This window comes from Sarcophilus harrisii, chromosome 1 (assembly GCF_902635505.1).
Source record: "Sarcophilus harrisii chromosome 1, mSarHar1.11, whole genome shotgun sequence".
In the NCBI taxonomy this organism is placed as follows: domain Eukaryota; kingdom Metazoa; phylum Chordata; class Mammalia; order Dasyuromorphia; family Dasyuridae; genus Sarcophilus; species Sarcophilus harrisii.
In genome coordinates this window covers 344,135,697-344,160,471 of record NC_045426.1, presented here as the reverse complement: position 1 = coordinate 344,160,471, position 24,775 = coordinate 344,135,697, and the positions used below count along the sequence as shown (strand labels likewise).

Genomic DNA, 24,775 nt, shown 5'->3' with positions numbered 1-24,775 from the left:
AGTACTCACCTCAGGCATGTAGGTGGGCATCAACTTGCAAGGCAAGATGCACAGCAACTAAGCACCAGCTGCTGTTCTCATACTTGGTAGAATGAACTGGTCAGAATCAGCTTTGCTGTCTCCAAATCACTGAGCCCATCGCCATGGCAACCCCAAGCTAGCCGCACTGCTGGTGCCACACGTGACTGCCTTTTCTGGTATCCGCTACAGGCCGCCATGTTTCAGGTAAAGGACCAAGCCTGGTCCCAGAGAAGAGCAGCAGCTAGTATCTGTTCTGATCCTCCCTCACAATTTCAGGATTGGCACTCCTGCCTTTTGAATTATAACAAAAGAATTGCTTGGAGTGGGCTGGGGGGAAAAGGAGTGCATGCTCTCAGCTTCTCTTCTGAAATCAGGTAACCTTTAGCAAAGGCAGGAAATACAACCCTAGAATTGGAGGCACTGTGCAAGTGGAGAATCAGGTTTAGGGGCAGTTGGGAAGTGCCAGACACAAAGAAGTTGATGAGCAAAACCAAAGGTTGCCCATTTTCTCTGAATAATATTTTCTCTTATCCTGCAATGAGGATATCTGCATAATTAGATTGGAATTCCAAATCAATTTTAAGATTATTAAGCCTGAAGAGTTGAAACTAAGCCTGGCACTTCTAAAAAGAGTTAGAAAGACAGATTTGAATGGGACATTTTAAATCCATACCTCTCCTAAATCAGCTTCTGGTCTTTACAAGAGTTCAAATGAAAGGATATTACACATAGACTCTAGTCTTTACTAGGGCACTCAGAAACCAAGTTCTGAAATGCAAAGGGTCAGAAATGATCTTTCTTGTGGTCTGCCACTGTGAGTTGTCTTTGGGGGACAAAGGCTATCAGAGAAGAATGGGTTCAGACGCCATGTTGTAAATATTATTCTCCCCATCTCCCTCTCTTCCATCCCCAGCAAGAGATATGTGCCTATCATGTGCCAGGCTGAAATAGATGTGTAAACAGAGCATATTCAAGGGGCCCTGCATCCAGAGGGGATTTCTTTGTCTCACTATTCTTAGCTCCTTTACCTTCTACTGCAAGCCAGATCTCAGTTGAACAGGTAGCATTTATGGGGACCTAGAGTCTCTTCTGATCACTTATCAGAAACAATTCCCCACTCCCTCCTCCAAACATATGCAAAAAAATACAAAACAAAAAAATCCCTAACATCTAGCAAGTAGCCTTTATTCAGGTACCTCACCTTCAGCTGATTGGTGATTATCACCAATAACTCACTCTGCAGCTTTTAAGAAGCAACAAATGTTATAAACCGGTTTAGTGTCTCTCCTATTCCTCCTTAAATGAGATCCAAGGAAGCCTTTTAAAGCTCCTCAGGCACCTGCAATCATCCCCAAATGTGGCCATTTATGCATTCTCAGCCTACAAGGATGACTGTAGGGACATCCACTTTTCAGGCTGCTTATTCTTAAGTTTCCATTTTTAAGCTACCAAGTTCTATCAGAAAAAGAGTTCAAGGATCAATTAACATTTACTGAACACTTATGAGTAAGGTTTTATGTTAGGATGAAGAAGGATTCTCTTCCAATCAAACTATCCTCAAAACCCTTCTACACTGGTGAAAGAGAAATCAAATTAGGCCACATCCCTCACCACTCTATGTTATTGTGATACATAATTGTAGTTGAAAGGAACCTCCAAATAGCTATAAGAAGCAATATAGGTTCCTAGCAAAATATTGCTATCGAATTTGGAAAGGAAAGGAGTTATAGAGGTCTAGAGGTTGAGGCATGACACGAAATGGATCTTAGGATAATAAATCAAGTCAGAAGAAACTCAGAAGCCATCAATCCCAACTCCTTCATTTTATAGATGAGCAAACTAGGCCTGAAAAATTAAGCTTGCCTAAGGTCATACAGACAACAAGTGGCAGAGCTGGAATGTGAACTGGGGTCCTTTAACTCCAAATTCAGTATTCTTTCTACTTAACTATACTGCATTGAGAAAGTTGAACCAAAAACAGTACCTGATATTTAACCAGATCTAAGGCAAAAGTGTTGGTTAGCACTTGGTGTGTAAGGGTTTACATCATTTACCAGAAAAGATTCAGTGGGAACTTGAAAAACAAAATCCAATCTTTAGGGAGAGGAACCTGGACCTGACTGGAATATATAAAGGATGTCACTTAGTTCTTACAAAATAGGACTGACTTCTGATACAACTCTTAAGGAGTTGAGTTGAGATGGGCATCATTAGTGTCTAAATCACATATATGTTTATGAACTTTGTTCATATAGAACAGGGCCAAAAGACAATTAAAACACTAAGACCAGCAGCAGGTCTCTAAAAGCTCCTATCTTCTTTCAAGGGCATTAGCAAAAACCAACCACAGGAGCAAGAAACAGCCTAACACCTTAAAACCTTGCTCTTGATAAGATAATAGCCCTGGAGACAGCAAGACTGAATTCAAATCCTAATTCAAATGCTTATTACTGTGTGACCCTCTGCAACTCACTTCCCTTCGAAATTTAATTTTCTGTCTGTAAAATATAGGAGTTGGATTCAATGACTTCTAAGGTCTTTTTCAGTTCTAATTCTACTATTCCATGGTCCTAACTTAAAAAGGAAGGGCTAGTATTTGTTAACTCTGCCCAATTCTTCCTTTCCCCTAGAGAGGTGATACTTAACAAACCCCTAAATACTTTGCAAAACCCTACCAAGGCAAATAAATGTGTTTACCATATGTACTTAATCCCAGGTTATGAAGCTACTTAAGGACACTGAGGCATTAATCTAAAAGGGAGGTATTAATTTAGCTGATGTCCCTAAGACACCAAGGAGTTATTATCTTCACAAGCAAACCTCTTCTCAGCATGGAGTTCAGACAAGTGCAGAAGTACAGAACTTAAGAACCTAAGGGGAATGGATGAGATAAGGCCCATTGGGGCCAAAGATACCAACACCAGTCTCAACCTTCCAAAGTTCATTACCACCCAGGAGAACGACAAGGGCAGTGCATGAAAAGGAAACATCCTACATGTCAATTTTATGGAAATTTTTTAATGAGAGGATTCTCAGATACAGTGGTTACCTATTTCCCACAATTCCTTACTATAGGATTCTCATGCTGGGAACACAATCTTTTTCCTTACATTTAAAAACAGGATGATCAAATTTCATAGTCCTCGCATTACAAGATTCACATCTTTGTTAAGTCAAGAATTGTGGTACAAAAGAAACATTTCATTAGCCTTAAATCACTACAATTTGCTAGAAACATCAATTACTTTAGAATACTTTAACTATAAAATATATTGTATTTCCATATATATTAACCATATACATGTTTAACTATTACTAGATTTAGTTCAGTCATTACAAAATAAGACATTCTGGGAGCAGGCTACAAATATACAATCCAGCTGAATTACCCATGTCATATTCTTTGCATTATAAATAAATTGCAAATATCAAACTGAGGAACTAGTGAACAATACAAAATATATTAAGCAAGCAAACAAGGCACTCGTACCTCAAATGGAGTTGGAAGTGAATGAAAATCCTAAGTCTTAAAAATTAACCTTGAATTGAACCAAGTTCTAGATGACAACATGCTAGAAGGCATCTAGCCTAGGGTTTTTAGATGGGAAATCTCCTACCATTGTTTTTGAAAATAAAAATATCACACCTTATCTTGTTTAATTTGGGGCAGAAGCAATCTTTTCCTTATGGAAAAGGCATGAAACTCATGCATCTTCCTTCCCGTTAATTTTTCCTAATGAATGGATTCTCCATACGGGAAGTCAGTAATATTATGTGTGTTAGACACTGGTCTGGTTAGTCCCTTTGGAGCAGCCTGACAATGTTTCAGATGAATGACTCCCTTGACTATGGACACCAGGCAGCTCAGCTTTTTATCATTATGGTGATCAGAGGGTTTAGAGAGTAGATTCAGTTTTTAGCTTGTTTAAATGTGAGAACCCTGATCTAAGAAAGGCCTATTTCCATAAGGAGCAATGGATTTAACATAATTCTTAAAAAGTGATTGCTCTAACTTGGAATCAGTTACTTTCCATCCTCACAGCTCTGATAAAAGGTCCAGTCAATTCCACCATCTGATGCTCTTGAAAACTTAAAACACTAAGATCCCTACATTCCCATTATCAGGGAGGAATGTTTTTTTTTTGTTTGTTTGTTCGTTTTTTTTAATGAACACTGGATGCTCCCCACCACCTCTTAATTCCTATCTACTTCCAACACATATTTTTGCCAAAACTGGCGGAATCTGACAGGCAAAGCTAAAGTGAGACTTGACACTCCAAGCTGCTGAGATGCCTTCAAGTTATGTTTCTTTTAAGACCCACCTCAAATATCAGTCCTTAATTCAATCACCACACATCTGTGCATGGAACAGCTGTGAGTCATTTTTCATGACTGACAAAGGCTCAGCAAACCAGCTACTGAAAATCTGGAGCAGAGACTGCTTTGGCAGTTCCCTTCCATTCCCCCATCCTTACACCTCCCTAAGTCATACTCTGCAGCTGGGCTTGAGGGAGGTAGAGAGGGCAAAAAAGGGCCTCCCTTGCCTGCAAGTCTCCTGTTCCAATAAATTAAAGATAATTTAAAAATTAGAATGACCTTATTTAATAGAAAACAATTTCAGGAAGCTTAAGAGCCAAATGAAAAGGCCTTTTAGATGCTTATTGACTATGATTCACTACATTCTCAGTGTACAACTGGGGTTACAGGGCATGTGCCAGAAACATTATTCAGGTGCCCAATTGGAATCTCATGCAACAGAAACCACTAAGTGCATATAAGTGTTATTCCCTAGATACATAGAAAGCTAACTGCCTGCTGGAAAAGCATCTGTCTGCACTCCACAGCTATGTGTTGGACACATGTGCAGACTTTCACTTGTGGACTGAACCACTGGAGGCAAAGCGTGCAGCTGGAGTGAATGCCTGTGACCTACATGGTTTAAAAGCCTACTCTAGGGGAATCTCTGAAAAGATGCCTACAAGAGCACGCAATAAGGAACATGCAAGTGATTCTAAGACAGCCATTGATACCAGAAGCATGTGACTTAGGATCAAACCTCCAACTTGTTTGCAAAGCCATTCAATACATTTTCAAACAAAGAAACAGGAAGAGTATGGTTACTGTGAGAGGGCACTATTAGTGAGTTACTTTCTCCCCAGATCTTTCCTACAGAGATGAAGAACAAGGTCATTCCTTTAACAAAGCAGTGATTTCCACCCTATGGTGCTCACTTCCAAGAGTTGAGATTCTTTTACGAATATATTAAAAAGGGAGTGGTATCCAAGTTATCAACTCCATCCCACTGACACAACAGATCTCTTTGGAGTAGAAGGATGCTATTTTCAGTAAGAGGAAAGCTCATTTGTTACCAGTGAGTAAAACTATACAGCACAAGTGTATTATCATCTGGTTAATCTAGGTTTGGGTCCCTAGCCAGGTATACCCAGCTTCCAGACTGGCTTGCTCAGTTATTGCTTTAAATCCAGTCTTCTAAATCTTTTAAATCTTAAGTTTGGTTTTAGTTTTGGTCTGGCATTTAGTACTTAGACTTAGTTATCAAAATGCCTCTTCGAACCACTGAAGCTCTGCATTTCAGCAGGGCAACGGGCCATGCATTCACCAATCTCTTAGTTGGATGTTTAAAAGGGAGAGTACAAACCAATTCAGATTAACCAGGTTTAAAATATGTCCAGTAGTGAATAGCCCCAAAGGTAGGGAGGAAAGGAACAAAACAAAACAAAACAAAAAAAAATCAACCCCAACAATAACAACAAAAACCCTTATACATACAGATATATATATATATATATTTTAACATAGCAGTATTTACAAAAGGATAAGGACAAGGTCTAAGAGCCAATCACGGCTTCCTAGGTCACCAAGAAGCCAAACAAACAATTGGAATGCTCCCAAGCTGGCCCTAGTATGGAGGGCTAGTGAGAAAAGTCTCTACATAGAGGTCTTTACAGAGTAGGCAACAGAAGGGTGGCTATGTTAGTTTGAAGACAGTCTGAACTAGAAGCCTCCTCTTTGCACTCATTTTAATGAAGAAGATAATGAAACAAAAACCTTTATATAAACAGTTTATTTACTCTAAACAGCAACACAGACAAAACGCCATATAAACACAAGGAAGTGATGCAGAAACAAGATGCTGGCTGACTTTGGATCTCTGGGGCTTGTAAGCAATATAACCTAGTCTCTGAAAGATAGAAAAACAAATTAAGGGTAGGGAAAGGGAAAGATTATGAATTTCTTTTTTCATACAGCCAGCTAGAGGCTAAATAGAATTCTAAACATTTGTAAGCATGCCTGCATCAGAGAGCAAATGAAACTAGATACTAGGGAATTTATAGAAGTATAAAAGTTTATAATTTTACAGCAGTTGAAATACTGACATCAATATTAAAATAAAAGCAAGTTTTACATAACAATCAAAAATACAAAAGACTGAAGGAAGAGACCCTGTATGAAAAAACTGGGGGCAATTCAGCGAATTCAGAACTGTATACAAGTGGCGAAAATGGAAAATGGCACACACACAACCCCCTCCCCTAAGTGAATAGTCATTGTACATAGCAACATTAGATTTTGCAAAAATTTTGTAAACAAGTTCTTGCCAAACCAATCCCTTCCTTTTTAAGATGCCACAAGATCGATGTTTATGAGGGTGCAAACTTCTTGGCTTGTGCTCGAACCCTTTTCTCATATTCCACTCTGTTTTGGCTAAGGTTTAAAAAAAAAAAGAGAGAGAGAGAGAAAGAAAGAAAGAAAAGCACGTTAGATAAACCAGCTCCTACTACCCTGAATGTTTTTGGCTTTGCATAATATATCTCAGACAACTTGTACACAGAATCCACGAAAGAATATTCAGCCTAAGGCAATGAAAGAATCCAGAGGAAAATAGCCAAGTTAGATGAAGATTATTTTAGAAATACTAAATACCCTGATAGAACTCTTGAGTTTACAAGAATTATAAAACCATAGAACTAGAAGGGACATGAAAAGTCATTTAATCTAACCTCCTTGTTTTATAAAAAAGGAGAATAAGGTCCAAAGAGGTTGTGACCTGCCCATGAGTAATTTAATGATAGAAGCAGGATCTGAAGTAGGTCCTCCAACTCCAAAGCCAGAAATTATATGAAGAAAAGCTCAGACAAAGGCAGGGCAATTGTCAATCATAAATGGACATTAGTAAATCCTGAGGATAGGAGTGAAAAAGAGGGCGAGAAAGATGAATCATTTTTATAAGAGAGGCAAGGCATGATTTGGGAAGAAACTATCAAATGAACTCTGCTCAATATGTAGGTTAACAATGGAGGAGAACATCAAATTAACATCAGCTGAGAGGCAGGAGGAAAAACAATCCATTCTACAAAGCCTTCTCAGGAGCATATGCAAAAGGGAGAATGGGAAAGAAAGCAGAAGAAATTTATTGCCAGCATCTGACAACACTTCCTATACCCACAAAATTACACACACCCTCCTTTCCAATTCTATCTTTCTTTTATACACACACACACACACACACACACACACACACGTTTTAATCCATTCAAATCTCTTGGTTTTCATTAAAAAACACAACCATCTAGAATAGTATACATTGGCTTAGAAACAGAAAGAATTAAAACCATTAATTATAGAGCAAGAGTGATATACAATTGGAAAGGATGAGCAAAATTCTGGATGACATTGAAAATTTCATTCTTGAAACATTCAAACATTTTAGATTTCTCCTTTAATTTCTAATTTTTTTTTAAAAATAATGTCCAATTCTTTAGACAAGCACAAATAGCCTGATTTCTTTTATTTCTAATGTATTGCGTTGTACCTTTTTTTCAAGATGAATTAACCCTTTGAGGTTTTATTTACCTGTCCTTTAAGGATATGCTAACTTGGGAGAGGCAGACAGGGCTAACTTTCAAAAGGAAAAGTGGTCTGCACTTACACAACCACTAACAGACAAAAAAAATCTCGTTTCCCTAGTTACAAATGGAAATAACAGGCACAATATAGTTAAAAAGGGGCTGACATTGGAATCATATGACTTGAATTTGAATCCCACCATTCACACTCACTGCCTGTATTATTTTGGACAAGTCGTTTCATTTCTCTAGACCTCAATTTCTTTATCTATCAAATGAGGGTATTGGACTAAAGAACCTCTTAAAAAATACTATTCTTCCAGTTCTAACTCTATATTCTTGTGGTCCTAACTACTTTATAAATTTGGTAATCCAGTGAGGATGGACAATTTTTTATTTGTCTGAGGAAGTGATTGCTTCAAGGAACTACATGAAAAATGTAATATTTATAGAATTATTTTCCTGATCTCATCATTACAAATATTAAAAAGCTTGCATCACTATTACCTGGCAGAAATACCTTATGCCAACAATTTTCCATTACTTGGCTAGCTCAATATGTACAAATATATGTAAAAAAAAATCTTCCTCCCTCTCTCCTACTATAGGGATTTCTTGACAAAAGGGACCTGAGCAAAAACAAACAAAACAAACAAACAAAACCCAAAAAACCAAAAAACCCAAATCCCACAAAAACACAAAAACATAGGTAGATTTCTCAGAATGTCTGCCTCAACTTAAAACAGACTGATCATACTTAGATTAGAGAGGAAATATGAACTACTATCCAATTTTCCTAGTGAAGAACTATACAATTCAAACCAAAACCAAAATATCTTCCTAAGGACACTGTATCACCAAGAATTATCTTTAGAATGCTGAATTCCACTTCTTTAACAATTAGTATCCAATCCTCAATTAGGGTCTTTATTCTTTTACATAAAACCTTACCCCCAAACCTGCATCTCCTATCAACCCAAAGGTCACAAAAATGCTCCTTGGGGTGCTGACTTGTTCACAATGTCTTTTGGATCTTCCCTTCCTAGAAACTTGGCAGGCTGCTGTACTAGCACTTCTAGAGGCTGTTTTAAGAGATACAGGATTATCTGGGTAATGCCCATGATCCAGAACTGATTAATCACAGTTAAGTTTAGCTTTTCATGGAAGAGTAACAAGGGGGCCAGATTTTCCCAATTAATAACTTTTAAATAAAATCTAAGAGCCCGAGCTTAAGTTTAGCTTTCAAATAAAAACGTTTCTGTTCTCAAGAAAGTTGATTTTTCAAAAGAAGACACACCCTTGCCAAGTTGAATGAACAACATTTTGTGATGTGCCAGCACTAATTCTACCCCAGCTCACCTGCTCCATGCGTATAAAAGGTCATGTTTTCATCTGGCTCTACTTCAGTATTTATAGCCTCTCCCTAGAATAGAGTCATAACTCTATTGAAATACTACCTTAAAGATATAACTCTTGAATTTTAAATTCTTTAAATTGAGTAAATACAAAAAGGGAGCTTATTTTTTAAAGAAATCTTATGGTGAATATTCTGGCAAAATTATATAAGTAACCACATTGTCCAATCATTTTTATAGTTCCAAAAATACCTTAATATATTTGGTTGAGGGGTATACCTGTACCTGATTCCCAAATGTGGACCATTACCCATTTTAGAAAGATTTACTTTTCTTCATTCACATGACTCCCTTTACCCAAGAATTTTTGTGTTAGATTTCCAAATCCTATTAATATTTATAAATTACTCCAGGTTATCCATCTCAACTCTCAAATTGCCTCTTTATCTCCAAAAAATGAATTCTAAACAAACTTTATCTGCTCTACCCCATTGCCCTAAGAGTTAGGCTACTGGCACAGTAAAGTCATTTTTTTTCTTCCAATTTGGGGCAGGGGGAAATTAATATATCACATTATTCATCAATGACAATCCCATTTCAATCTGGATGTACAAGCCTTCACATTGTAACAAGTATGTGCATATCTTTTATCTAATTTTAGCACAGAGAATGAACCCATCTTTGCCTCCTCCTAAGGAGAACATTTAAGAGATGGGGCAATTTATTAAATCACTCATATCAAAGTTGAAACAATTGGCTGTTTTTCTATATTACTTGTTCCCTTCCTCCTGTTTTAGCTTCCTCTCAAACCTAGATAAGTTCTATACGTGGCCTTATGAGAAGGAGAAAAAGACAGATGGATATTCAAACCCAAAAGGCATGAAAAGCTGAGAATTAAGAAAAAAATTTTTTTACCTGCCTCCCCCCAGAATGCCTGAAGACGCAATACTTCTGCAAACAGAGAAGCAGACTGGAAAGATACTGAAACACTCAATCCAGGCAGAGATTAAGCAGATTACCTCTCTGTACAAGATGGGCTTTTCTTTTCATCTTGCTTGATAAAATCAAGTTTATTATCTTATTCAGGATTTTGAATAAATCATACCAGTGCTCTATAAATTTAGGATGGTGGAAAATTGACCCAACTGCAATTAAATGCTGACATAATGTAGTCAAAGGGGAGGATGACTAAGGAAATTAATTGGCAAGTTAAGAAGATAAAAGTGAGTGAGGAACTAAAGTTGCATAGCCATCATCTGCTTCTATGTCCACAAAAAGATGACACTATGCAGGCATCTTTTTGTCACACATAGCTACTCTGCCCTCATCAAAGTCCCTTAAGCATATAATGGTTCTTATACACAATATGGTCGACATGTCTGCAGGTCAATACATTTAGCAATCAAGTCCCCTTCCCTCTAAATTTAAGGAAGGCTACAAAAGTAGCAAAAGGGTTGGCATTACTATTACTCACCACCATCCAACAAACTGATAAACCCTACCTATTCCCACGTTTCTATAGTGTCTCAAAGTAAAACTCCAAAAGGAGAATAATTTGTAATCATTCAAATAGCTTATTTTTGTTTCAAGCATACTACACTAAAATCTAGCTCTCTATAGTTAATCCTGCCAAATATGGCACATATTTTAAAGAACAAGCTTTTTGTTAAAAGCACAGAAATCAAAATAAACAAATCATGTACAATAAAAACAAGTGTTAGAATGAAATACTAACCAGTAAATTGTGTAAGCCTCTGCTTGAGCTGGGTCTTGAATATTTGGTTCATTTAGAAGTTCTTGTATTCCTAACAAGATCTGTGTGAGAGAAAAAAAAAAGTTGAATCAAGACTTTTCAAAAAATTAAAAAAAAAAAAAAAGCAAAAAAAATCCCTGTAATTTTTTACGAAGGCACCTTTAATGTCACAGTTGTTACAAATTCTTTCTATCAACTCTCCAAATGGGAAAATAATTTCCCTACCTGTTTAATTGTGATTGCTGGCCTCCAATCCTTATCTTCTTCTAAGATGGACAGGCATACTGTGCCTGAAGGATACACATTTGGATGAAATAATGGTGGTTCAAATTTACCTAGATAATGATGGGAAAGGAAGGCAAGCCAAATTAAAATATAGAGTTCTACTGCATTTTATAAGAAACAGGTACTACTGCTAGAACTAAGGCCTACCAGTAGTAACTACATCTTGAATCTATTTGAGATTTAGTAACCCACCCACCCCCAAATAAAAACTGAAATTCAACACTAACAGTCAATTCCCAGAAGCCTTGCTAAACTATGAGGAAAATGCTAACAAAATTACAAACTACAATTGTGGTCTAGAGAGAGGGAAAAGAGAAAAAAACTTTCCAATTTTGTATTTTTTTCCAATTTGAAGAACAAAGCTAGAAAGTAGTCCAGAGTTTCTGGTAAAGAAGACAACACAAACTAGCAATCTCAATGATCTGTTCTCTTCTAAAGGGATTAGTGGAACCCAGATCAACTCTTCCCCCAATCCGTTTTTTGAGATGTGGTATACTTTCCCAAAGAATCCAAAAACCATGATAACCCCAAGTGTGGTATGGTAAAAATAATAATGGATTTGGAATCAGGCTATGTTCAACTCCTGGCTCTACCATTTACTATTTTGTGTAATCTTGGGGCATATCACTTTTATTCTCATTTTCTTCATCTTTGGAAAAAGACTGGACTAGATGATCTTTCCTTTTTCAGTTCAAATTTCCCATGATTACATGAGTATGGTATGGAATTGACAATGGTCTTATAGGACTTGGCCATAATCTAAAAGCCATCTGTTCAATGAAAAAAACATTATCTAGGTTTTTAACTGGTGGGGATTGTAACATCAATTTAGAATAAAAATTATGGATATTTCCAGAATATTTCAGGAAAACGTGAAAACTCACACCAACAATTTGCCATGAATTTTACATCAAAATACTGAGTTTTTTTTTTTTTTTTAAAAGGATCCTGAATTCAAATGTGGTTGCACCTTCCCCCAAATTTACCTTCTTTAGGAGTCTGTACATTATCCAAGATACAAACAACAGAAGACAACAAATGAGATTTGTACATTGAATTTAGAATAATTTCTTAATCTGGCTAGTAGAAACCCCTCCAGGCACAAAAAAATAGCTGTTTAGAACAAGTATTACTCTGCTATTTTCAGGCCAAGACTTGACAGTCTTAGTGAACACAGAACATAAACTTCTGTGGTTCAAACTATGGCTATGAGGTGTATGAGCTAGTAATCAGAGTGAATCTCCTGTTAGTCACATTCATCTCAATTATTCAATCAGCCTCTCTTAATGGCTAAATAATTGTCCTTTGGTAAGTCCCAGGGCTTCAGCAATCACGTGTTCTCAGGAAGCTTTTGGCTATTATTATAGTAGAAACTATGAAGAAGATGTGCCTACTTGAGACTTTACTGTACTTACATTTTGGTGGTGAAGATGGATAATCATCCTTAAAAAGCATCCGTAGTTTAAATAAACCTCCTTCCCATGGAGTCTGCCAGGGAATTAAACCAAAGTTAGGCATGTCATTTGCCTTTAGTGTAGGATAAGTAGGAAAAGGGAGGGCAATTACTAAGGTCTATTATACTTGAGATCTGTCTATCACATAGTCACTTTAAACAAAATAGCATAATAAACACACGGTAGCCAGGTACCTGACCACAATTTCAATTAGTCAATAGGCTTTTACTAAGGGCACTTTACTATATGCCAGGTCCTGTGCTAAGAGCTAAGAATACAAAAGTAAACCAAAAACAGTCTCTGATCTTAAAAGTTTACATTCTAACAAGGGAAGACAAGATATATTGATTAGCACACACAAAATAAATACAGAGCAGATAGAAGGTAAACTTATAGGAGATAGCACCAGTAGTTGGAGGGAATCAAGAAATGTCTACTGGAATAAGTGGTGTCTGAACTAAAGCTTAAAGGAATCTAGGGATTCTAGAAATCAGAAGTTGGGAAGAATGAATTTTAGACATGGAGATACAAGTTAAGAGTGATATTCAAATGACAATATGGCTGGATTATAAAGTATAATGAAAGGATGTTAAAAAGGGAGGAACAGAATAGGTAATGAAAAGTTTAAATGCCAAAGGATTTTATATTTGATCCTGGAAATTAACGGGAGGTTACTGGATTTTACAGATTTTATAGGAGTTTTATACTCTGGGGGGTGGGGTGATAGGATTTGCAAATGTTGAGATCTAGAGTGCTTTGCTTTGCATTGCTCTAGAAGCAAAGCACTAAAAGCAGTAATATGAAAGAAAACTTGGACTTTGAAACCATCTCTGAAAGTTCTTTATAGTTATAAATACCACAGAGCATTTTGGCAAAGAAAGGTAAGGGAGTATAAAAGAATACAATCTATGTGGCTACATTCAGTTAGCCAAGTTTTCTATATGATTTCAATTAGATACAGTTTCTTTGTTGCTCATTTTAGGTGAGTAGGAGATTTTTGGCTGTCAAAACAGAAGCTGTTCTTGCTCCAATTCAGATGAATTTCAGGGTTCTGGTATAAAAAACCCCCCACAACTATATTTTTTATTTTATGAAATACAACAAAGTTTGCCAACTTTTTGGGAAATACATTTCCTTATCTTGTAAACAGTATCAGAGGATGGCAGACTGCTAAAAGGTCAAAATAAAGGCATTAGACACTTTTAATAGCTTTCTCATGATTATTCACAAAAAGAGTAAGAGGCTGCTTTTTTGGAAAAGACATAAATCAAAGAAGATGCCATTCAAAACAGCTTGGGGAATAAGGTTGACTTCACTGGGGAGAATGTAGCATTATCTTTATGTTATATGCCTGAGCAAAGAAATCTTTGCCCAAGTAGCTACTCTTGATTAGTTAGGCTAAAAGTTTAGTTTAGGAGTCAGAAATGTTGGTTATCACAGGATTTCTTTCTTTAAATTCCCTGACAGCATGAATTCTTTTAAGCTTTGTATTTGTATTTCCGGGATGGGTACCTGGCACAGAACAGGCATTTAACAAATGTGTGCTGATTGACTGAAGCAAAATATCTGCGTCAATGAGATCACTCATGATCGATTCTCTTCATGGAATTCAGAGGATTATATCACTTCAAATCTACCACTTGAACCAGAGAAACCATAATTTGTACCAGTTCCAAAAGTTTCTAGTAAAGAAGTTCCTATTGTTTATTTCTGATGATAAAGTTTACAAGTCTCTTTGGTACTATATGTTTTGCCTTGTCTTATCTTTAAAAAGCTAAAAAGTATTCCAGTTTCGTGTGTGCGTGTGTGTGTGTGTGTAAATACACTTAAACAAAAATTCCAATACTATTATATCCCTGAAGTTTTTTCATGCTAAATAGTTTTTGCAATCTTTCCTTCTAAGTCCTGATGAGTTAACTGTTTTATTCACTTATAAGCTCCTCTCTAAAATTATCCACCAAAGCCTTACTTTGGAAATTCTGTTGAAGAAAACAAATTAGCAGTTGAATACCATGGTGTCTCCTTTTACTCACTTCCATAAAAGAAGAAAGCCAACCAATGCTGACACTATTTCTATGTGACAATGGCAATCTTAGATCGTTGTATTATGTATTTTGTATTATAGTTCCAGCACAAAAATGGGTTACATCAAGCCATCTATACCAATCTTGAAGATGGCTGACTAAGATTAAAGGTGCAGTCTCTAGCAATGGAACAATAGTATTCTAGCCTAGTAAAGGAATTAAAATCATTCAACTAGCTTATTGTGCCTATATTCTAATCAAAAGCTAAGATGGTCTACTTACATGTAAACATCTGGAAGTTTAAGTGGATGTAGGACCAGCACACTAGCAGTACCTTGAAAGTATGAGCAAATGGGAAAACAAACAAGCAGCAAGTTTGTTTTGGAAAAGCTTATATAAGAAAGTTTTCACTTAGTTTGCATTCCATAGACCAATTCTGACCTATATGCAGCTTCTGCTGACGTGTGAGACCTATGGAAATGGCAAGCTACTGAGAAATCTTACCCCTTTCTTTCCTGGAATGGCACATTCCCAGTTCATGAGATTCATTGTGCCATCTGGATTTTTCGTAGGTACTGCTACAAAGCCCTGAGTTTAAAAAACAAAAACAAAAGCATCAACTGAAGGATCTTACTTCAGAATACTCCAGAAAACATAAGTCCTATTAACAAGATTAACCAGTCTCAATGAGATGATTGAGGCCAGTTCTAATGATCTTCTGCTGAAGAGAGCCATCTACACCCAGAGAGAGGACTGGGGGAACTAAGTGTGTATCACAACATAACATTTTCACTCTTTTTGTTGTTGTTTGCTTGCATTGTTTTCTTTCTCACTTTTTTTCTTTTTGATATGACTTTTCTTGCAAATCAAGATAATTACATAAATATGAATACATATTTTGGATTTAAGATACATTTTAACATATTTAACACTGGATTACAGTGGAGAGGAGGGAAAAATTTGGAACACAAGGTTTTGCAAGGATGAATATTGAAAAATTATCCATGCAAATGTTTTGAAAATAAAAAGCTTTAATAAAAAATTAAAAAAAAAAAAAAAGAATATTAGGGGAAAAAAAAAGGTCAATCAGTTTGGCCCATAGTCAGAGACCTGAATAAATTGTTCCTAGTTGGTATTCAATTGAGAAAAGGCTAAAATCACATTTTTCTTGTTACACAGAAACTGTATTATACTTACAAAAGGATGATCTTTTCTCCAAGCTTTCCTCTCCTGTGCAAGTCTGCTGAGGGCTATTCCAGACATATTCAAAATCCCTCTAGTACAAATGCAAAAAACACAGTGTTAGGTCAGAACATTCTTCTGACTACTCTGTTGTAAACACTAATTTGGTTCTCTATTTACTCCTTATTAATACTTATTTTTTTTTGGGAAAGGAAGTCAGTGGAAGCCTGACAATGCTCATCCATTACTCTTTGCCTCAAGCAAGCAGATTCATATTTTTGTACAAATGATTATTAGATCATTAAAGGAATCAAATTAATATTCAAGAGACTGTAATGTTGGCAAGATAACTCCACCCAGTGTTTGATGTTTGCACTACACTTGGAGGAAATTAACGTTCACTATATTGACAAGACTACCACAGTGGCCAAAACAGGACCTCACAGAAGAATGAAGATATCAGATTCACCCTATAGTTCTAAGTATTATTTCCAGACCTTTTTATTCCATCCTCTTACTTTTACACACACACACACACACTCACTCCATAGCTATTACCCTAAAAGGTCATAAGCACAAAAGTAGTTATAATGCTTACTCTTATTCCCCAAATCTGAATCTTCCCCTTATAAGTGGGATGTAAATTCCTTGAAGGCAGGAGTTGTTTTTACTTTTGTCCTTCTAAGCCCAGAACCTAGGGCATTACTACATAGTAAGAATTTAATAAATGCTTACTGAATATATATAACCCTATCTAAACCATCAGAATTAAAGCTGGTCAGCAGCACAATCATACCATAATGGCATAGTCAAAACAGCAAAGGAGTGATGTTGGGAAGGGTAGAGCATAGAAGAGGATGGATGTTGGCCTGTGGGATCATATGAATTTAGAACTTGTGCCACTGGTTTCAGTGTTTGCTCTTAAGTTGCTGAAGCTAGTCAGTAACTACTTTGGCAGTTATACAGCTCTGATACCAACCATATCATTATGGAGCTCATTTCCAGAAGGGAGAACTGCTTATTTTATAGTTAACAAAAAGAGTGTGTGAACCCAGTCCTGGGGCTCAAAATTCAAATATACATCCTGAGTGAAAAACGGCACAAAGAATAAAGAGCTTTAAGCTATTAATTGTGGATGAAACTTAAGAGTTCCCTTGTCCAAAAAAAAAAAAGGGGGGAATGAAAAAGAATTGTGTTAATAGATAGCAACACTAATTATAATTAACTAGATTATCAAGACACCTTGTTCTCTTCCCCCATCTGGCAGACCTTTTCCTTCTCATTACCCATTTTACAAAGTGGGAAGGACAATGGAAAGGAAACTCAAGCTTCTATCATCCTCTGTACTCTTGTGTATTTGTCAAATCCAAAGATATTCTGTGAGATGTGGTGGGGAAAGAAATGGATTGACTTAGAGAAGTGATTTTTAACCCATGCTCCACTTTCCTCATCTATAAAACAGTACCAACTACCAGCCCTACCAATCTCAGAGGGTGTTGATGTTTCTATGGTATATATAAAAGAGTTACTCAAATAGACATTCAAATATCTACCAAGTACTAGCCTCAAGGGTTAGGAAGGCAATGGAAACCTTTACTTAAAACTAAGACTATGAAAGCTAGAATGTAGTAGTATGTATTCGATGTACTACTAAAAGAACATTCCTAGCAATATGGTCACAAGTTTTTGCATTATATGTTGTTTCCTTCAGAGAAAAGGTAGCAATGTCAATTTTGTAGTGTAAATTAATACAATCGTCTACTTACTTGTAAGTTTCATGCAATGCTAAAGAACACCCATCATAGTGAAAGTGAAAAGTGTCCCATGGAGAGCACAATGTATCTTTTTAAGATCAGTGCTAGAGTAAATTACAGATATTTTGGGCAGAAATACTAGCAGCAAAAGGAAAGCTCAGTACAGAAAAGTGAAAGCTTCACATATTATAAACTGTCACCTTGCGACTTAAATACTTCTCTCTAACCAATTATGATCCAGCCCTCTCCCTTCCATCTACTTTTTTTTTTTTGGCTGAGGCAATTGGAGTTAAATAACTTGTTCAGGGTCACACAGGTAGGAAGTATTATGTGTCTGAGACCAGATTTGAACTCAGGTCCTCCTGAATTCAGGGCTGGTGCTCTATCCACTGTGCAATCTAGCTGCCCCCCTCCCATCTACTCTTGACAAGAGCTATTTAAAGAACAATGATGATTTCTTGAATTTCACCATTCTCTCCCAGCCAACACAGCAAAATAGTCCAATATCCCATCTTGTGGCAGGAAAGGTACTCATATATACATCTCATTAGACCAGAAAAAACAGAGGAAAAAATACCCTTCAATTAAAAATCTCCAAATAAATTACCAAAAGAAGTAGGTTTCAAGGATTTGCTAATGTGCTTATTACAGACTGACCAACTTTACCCTGAAGCTAATTTTTCATCTTTTCCTTTTCATTAAAAAATGCACCCAAATAACAAAACATCAAGCTTGACCAGAATTAACGTTTTTGGTAATAGTACTCCTCCAGACCTGTAAGTATAAAAATATTTATAGCAACTTTTTGTGGTGACAAAGAACTCAAGCTATTGAGAGGATGCTCATGTATTGGGGAATGGCTGAACAAGTTGTACTATATGATTGTGATGAAGAGCTTTAGGCTATTAATTGTGGATAAAACTTAAAAGAGTTCCCTTGTCAAAAAAAAACAACAACAACAACAACAACAAAAAACCCTTCATTCATAGGCTGAGTTACAAAATACTATAAGAAATGATGAGGATAGTTTCAGAAAAACTGGTGCATAAACTGATGCAAAATGAAGTGAGCAGAACCAAGGGAACCCTGTACACAGAAACGGCAATACTATAAGATGATCAGCTGTGAATGACTTAGCTATTCTGATCATTATCATAATCCCAGACAAACTATAAGGATTCATGATGGAAAAAGCTATCAACCTCCTGAGAAAGAACTTATGGAGTTTAAATACAGATTAAGGCAGGAACGTAGCAAGTGCATGCACATGCACACAAACACACATATTTTAAAACTTTCTTTGTTTTGGATCTTTATTTTCTTTTGCAACTCTGTTAATATGGAAATGTTCTGCATGACTACATGTATATGTCTATATCAAATTATTTCAAACTAAAATTTTTTTTAAATGGATGTTTAAAATTTTTGTTTATAAGTAATTGAGGAAAAAATAAAAATTAAATGATAAAGAGATTGAGGAAAAGAATCATGTAATTTTTAGATCATCCTTAATAATTAATAGTGCTTTATATATTACAGGCTTAATAAGTTTATTAAGAAAAAATCTCCAACAAATAAAAAAAAAACAAAAACAGTACTATTTCAAAATTCTAGCCAGTCTATTTCTTTCCCACATATGGATCAATTTTTTTTTTCCCTACCTCCTTTCTCACAAATCATTATTTAGTCTTTCATAACTGGATTCAAACAAAGTTAAAGAAGGCAATATACAATTGGAGTATCACTAGGAACTTACCACATTATTTTTGAAAGGCCATGAGTGAGGGTTCTCAATTAAAAACAAAACTTCCAACTTAGTAGCATCTGTTTTAATATTAATCCTGAACCACCTTAGATCTATGAACTCCTGCAAGAGCTTTAACAGTTCAATAATCTTAGAAAAATTTCCTATGATCTTTATAACATCCCTAGGGGATGAGGCAGAAAAAAGTCAACACAGCCAGTTCAAAGATAATGAAATATAGAAAGACTGAAGTGATGTTCAAGGTCATCTAGCAAGAGCTTGAAATCAAAACAGATCTTTTAATTCATAAACCAGTTTTATCCAGTAGGATAGAGTTCAATCCTTTATAGCTTTGAATACTAATAATAGGAATAAGCAATACCCACAAGCAAGTATATAAAGTATAATTATGGAGAAAAGAAAGGAAAAAGGCAAATAATAATGGCTTTTGAAATCAAAGGATCTGAGCTTAGTCCAGGCTTTGCAGCTTACTACCTGAAGGACTTTGAGCCAGTCACTCAACCAGTTTGGGTCTCAATTTCACTATCTGTAAAATGAGAGCACTGGATTAGATGATTTTTAAAGTCCCTTCCTGCTACAGATTCCATGATTTTATAAGAGAAGTGGGAGAATCGAAGTGCTAAAACTGTCACTTATTCCATTAGGTATACTGAGCAAGAACCGCTTATTTCTGCTCTATAATACAAACCTAAATACCTACATACAAAAAAATCAAATTATATATGGCTTTTCCAGAAATTATTTGTAGCTTGAATGAAGGCTAGGGATTACTGGACAAAGTAATCTCTCAAGGTCAATTCCAATCCTTAGTTTTAGCTTAAATTCCCTGTTAGTATATTTGACTAGACTCGAAACAAAGTGCGTCCTGCCCCCACCCCTTCTTTTATAGAAATGCTACTGAGGAGAGCTTAAATGTACCTGTTAGAATTAGAACATCTCTTCCAATTCTAGGATTTTCTATTTATCAAGGGAAAAGTTAGATATTACTTTATGATTATAAGTAACCACCAAAGCAAGATCTAGCTTTAAAACGAAGCACTTAATGGACTAACCAAGTGTTCCTAGTAGTTTAAAAAGCAAAAACATTAAGTCTTAAAGAAATAATAATAAGCTTATCAAGCATTATCGGAGACAAGGTAAAAACACTTCATTCATAGGCCGAGTTACAAAATAGCAATGTTTCAGTTTTTCTCCCTTAGGATTCCTTAGAATGAATGGTTTGAGCCTTACCTGATAGCCCGAATCACACTTAAAATGCTTCATGTTCTTATTACACTTTGTATAATCCTCATGTACATAACAGTAACTTTGAGATCCATCACTTAGTGAAACTAAGTTCTGGTACAACTGTTTAACAATTCAGAACTAGAAACTGAAACCAGTCTTAACTCATTCTAGACTCTGGGACATGATCTATTTTTGTAACAGAACCAAAACAAATTTGCAATGGATTCAAAATTTAGTTAAATTCTAGAAACATCCCTTTTAATATTAGATCTCAGTAGTATTTTCCCTAGTAATGAGACATTTAAGATGTTTTTTAAGTCAAATAAAAGCTTAAGTTAAAAAAAGAAAAGTTAAATTTATGGGCCTGAATTTTTAATTTCACCTCATTTTAAATGCAATTTTGTTCCAATCACTCCCATAAAAAGTAATACTATTAACTGTGACACTGCAAAAAATATTTTAAAAAAATTTAATGTGTCCCATCATCTAATATTTTATTTTGATCTTAAACCACTAAAACAATCCCCCCCCCCCCCCTGTCAAAAAAAAAAAACCCAACTCAAGCTTATTCCTCTATCTATGTGTTTAAAAATGCTAACTGGGCCTATGAACCAAGAAATAATTTTGATTTCTTTGGTAGTTACTGTGTATTTGTATTCTTGCCAACTCTGTCTTCTCTCACAAGTGAAAAATTGGACTTTCCTTTCACTCTTCCTAAAGGGATAGGGCATCTCTGAAAAACTGCCAAGAATGAAAGAGGGAATGGTTATTTTTCTTTAAAAAATGAAAAGTCAAGGATTAAAGTAGAAAATATTAATTGTTCATACTTCCAAAAAAGCATGAATGTGTAAAGGATAAGGTTTGTAGCCAATAAACCACATGGGATTCCACTCTGAAGAGACAAAATGGCAATCCAATTTTTCCTCTTGCTAACTTTTCTCAATTTCTGCTCTATATTAGGCAAGAAGACTTGTCTAGCAAACCCAAGAGTTGTTAACAATAAAATCAAGCCCAGAGATTAGAAGAATGGTTTAAAAAAAAAACAACCCAAAAACCAAAATAAAAATACTGTCCCCTGTTCTCTTAATCCAACCAATCACATTTTGGTTGTGTATTCCTTTCAAAGCCTGGATGGATAGTTATTTTTTCTTTTCGGAGGTGGGGCAAAAACAGACAACAGTCAGAATTACACTGCTAGCATAGAGAAGCTAAGTGGCCCAATTTAAGTTTTTCTTTTAACTGTAGATAATTTTAAAAGTTACAACAGTAAGATCACTGGGAATTTTGGACTACTTAATTCACCCATCCCTTAGTCTCTCACTAAAGTTTCACGTGGGTATTATTTTGCTTGCACTGCTACCTACTGATACATTGAACTGGGTTCAGACTTGGGGGGGAAAAAAACCTCAATTCTTAAGTTTCTCAGCATCGTGTACAACCCCTGCAATGTGCCAATAAGCCGTTCCATCACCCCAAAGTCTAATCAATCAAAATTGATAGGAAAAGATGGGATGGGAAAGGGTTGTTCTGAGAGACATAGATTTCAGGGCGTACATTTCGAGCAGCCTTTTAGTATTGTTTTTAAGAAAGCCACCACGTTCCAAAGACAGTTATCTGCGACACTTTTACCTGCCTTTCCCGGCTCCAAAAAATCCCTAAATATCTGGAATCCCTCTTCCAAATCCCTATTAGCAGAAATTAATGCAAAGAACCAGGAGGCCAAAGGATGGATCTGACTCGATCTGGATGTGTGACCTTGGACAAGTCGCTTCCACCGTCCCGAATCTGTTTCCCTATCTGCTAAAAGGAGATCCTGGAAAGAGATGAACTCTTGGCCCCTTCTATCGTGGATCTCTCACCGAGGATGACTCTCCCTTTCCACGGATGAAGGGAGGGATACGTCCTCCCCGACTACCTACTTTGGGGGCCCGTCGGGGGTCTCGGAGTTTCCCAGGAGGAACGGATGGAGCAGCCGAGGCCGGACTGCTCCCCCTCCCCCCAACCCCGGCCTCCTTAGGGGCGGACAGACGCGCCGAGGTGGCCCGGCCCAGTCCCCGGAGAGGAAAACGTCCTAGCTCCCAGCCGGTCTCCCAGACCGCGAAGCCTGGTCAGCTCCGCTCCATTTTCCAGGCCGTGATTCGGCCTGATGGCCGCAGTTTCAGGCGGGGACCAAGAAGAGGAGGGAGCGGGGCCGAGCCCGGCCTCGACAGAAAGGAGGAGGGAGAGGGAGGAGGGAAGCGGCGCTGCTGCTGCTGCTGCTGCTGCTGCTGCCGCCGCCGCCGCCGCCGCCGCTGCCGCCGGGCCCAGCTCGGCCCGACCCGGCCCAGAGGGGGTCGCCTCACCTCAGCACGGCCGCGGCCCCCGGCAAGTGTCCCGGATCGAGGCGGAAGGTGCCCGGATGGTCGGTGGCTACGGCGGCGCTTCCCTTTGTCTCGGGACTTTCCCTCCGGAGCCCGCTCCGCGCGCAGCCGGACCCAAGACGGCAGGACCCCGGCGCGGCGCGGCGCGGGGCGGGGCGGGGGGAGGGGGGAGGGAGCCGCGGGCTGCCCTGCCGCCCGCCTGCACCCGCGCGCTGCCGCCACCACCACCCCCGCTGCTCCCGCGGCTCCCCTTTCCCCTCCCCTTCTTGCTCGTGCCTTCGCAGTCCCACTGGCCACACTGGCTGGACCAGTTCACCTCCCCAGGGAGCGCAACGGGGTACGAACTTCGGGCGTAGGGACCCCCGAGGAGCGATTTCTTCCACAGGCAGGGACTTAGCTACCTGTGCACTTAAAGGAGCCGCGTCCCTAATATTAGGGACCATATGCAAAGTACCTTTCGGAATGAGTTTGTTCTTCTGAAGATACGCGTGGAAAAAACAACAAAAAGGGGGAGCAGGAAATCTCAAGGATTCTTCAGATGCTTGGAAGGGAACGCCAAGAGTGTCAATCTCCGAGGTCTCCTAGTCAGATAGAATCAAAAATCTCGGGGAAAAGTGTAATGGGGCCTACAGATCAACCTGAACATCTCAGTAGCCATATGACCCCCAAAAGCACTGAAATCTCTGAAACCTTTCCGGATTGGTCATTTTTGAGGAATAGGCGTGGCTTACCTCAGATTCACCCAATGAGAGGGCTTGTTACAAAATTCCAGCTCTTGCCGGACAGACGGAAGGAGAATTGTAGACAGTCCCTAAAGAGACAGCAGGAGCCAAGACGGAATGGGGGAGGGGCGGACTACAGTGTGGGGGAGGGGCAAGAACGAAGGACCCGGGGCCTGGGCGGGGGAGGAATTTAGTGGGCCAGCCTCGTACGGCCTTCCTGCTTGAGCTTAAGTCGAGGTCCTCCTAGTTTGTCGCGTAAGCTCCTTTTCGCTGGAGTCCCTAGCTGGCTGGGGCGAGGCTTCGAGAGCCCGGGACTGGCCTGTCCAGGTCTGAGCCAGGCTGTGCTGCCTACAAAGCTCGGGCATGGCTTCCTCCTTCCCCTCCCCCTACGAATACTGTAGGCTTGCAGCCCTGGAAGTTGCCAAGGACCTCGGGAAGCATCCCTTCCTCTGCTCTGTGGAGGCTCCGTGGCTCACAGAGATCAAAGCCTCCTGCCCAAGGTCACCCGGGCTGTGAGATGCTGAGTCACATTCGAATTCAGCTCCCCTGACTCCCCCCCCCCCCCCCCCCCCCCCCCCCCGTCTCTCTTGGGTCTCACCTACGGGCACCCGGGTCTTTTAATTTATTAGATTAGAATATTAGACTGGGGACCCTCCGCCTAGGTGATTGAAAAGGCACATCTATTCAGCATTTATTAAGAAGCTCCATAAGGTGTAGAACACATCTACTGAGCCGTCTTGTCTCAGAGATTGGAAGAGACCTTAAAAATAACTTTCTCATATCGTCTTTCAAGACTCAGCTCCAATGCTGTCTCCTCCAAGAAGACTTCCTCTGATGCCCACATTTGGAAGTCATAGACCTTTAGAGCTGGAAAAGACCTTGGAGGTAATTTTTTTTTAAGCATCTGTGGCTCCCCGTTGCTTATACAATAAAATACAAACCATTGTTCATAATATAGCTACAGTTCCCTCTGTAGATAAGCATAGGCTGTTTCTCTATAACTGG

General features: G+C 38.1%; 1 protein-coding gene across 2 annotated transcripts; it reads right to left on the bottom strand.

Annotated features, from left to right (window-relative positions):
* Positions 1 to 3,019: 3,019 nt before the first annotated feature.
* On the bottom strand, positions 3,020 to 23,648 carry UBE2I (ubiquitin conjugating enzyme E2 I). 2 transcript variants are annotated; one of them, XM_031945756.1, is made up of 7 exons: positions 23,503 to 23,648; positions 15,958 to 16,036; positions 15,265 to 15,348; positions 12,698 to 12,770; positions 11,223 to 11,332; positions 10,980 to 11,059; positions 3,020 to 6,747 (listed from the first exon to the last, which is right to left on the bottom strand). In XM_031945756.1, exons 2-7 carry the CDS (start codon positions 16,021 to 16,023, stop codon positions 6,684 to 6,686), a joined length of 477 nt encoding a protein of 158 aa, XP_031801616.1. In that variant the 5' UTR covers positions 16,024 to 16,036; positions 23,503 to 23,648; the 3' UTR covers positions 3,020 to 6,683. The 2 variants fall into 2 exon arrangements, with proteins under 2 accessions (XP_031801616.1, XP_031801617.1); XM_031945757.1 differs by lacking the exon at positions 23,503 to 23,648 and adding an exon at positions 23,031 to 23,213.
* Positions 23,649 to 24,775: the final 1,127 nt, after the last annotated feature.

Bases quoted from the DNA above. Each gene is read 5' to 3' on its own strand.
- UBE2I (XM_031945756.1), bottom strand. From the start codon at position 16,023: ATGTCTGGAATAGCCCTCAGCAGACTTGCACAGGAGAGGAAAGCTTGG. The intron at 12,771-15,264 runs GTAAGATTTCTC...ATTCCCTGGCAG, and splicing joins CCATTCCAGGAAAGAAAGGG to ACTCCATGGGAAGGAGGTTT. The intron at 11,333-12,697 runs GTAAGTACAGTA...ATCATTATCTAG, and splicing joins TCCATCTTCACCACCAAAAT to GTAAATTTGAACCACCATTA.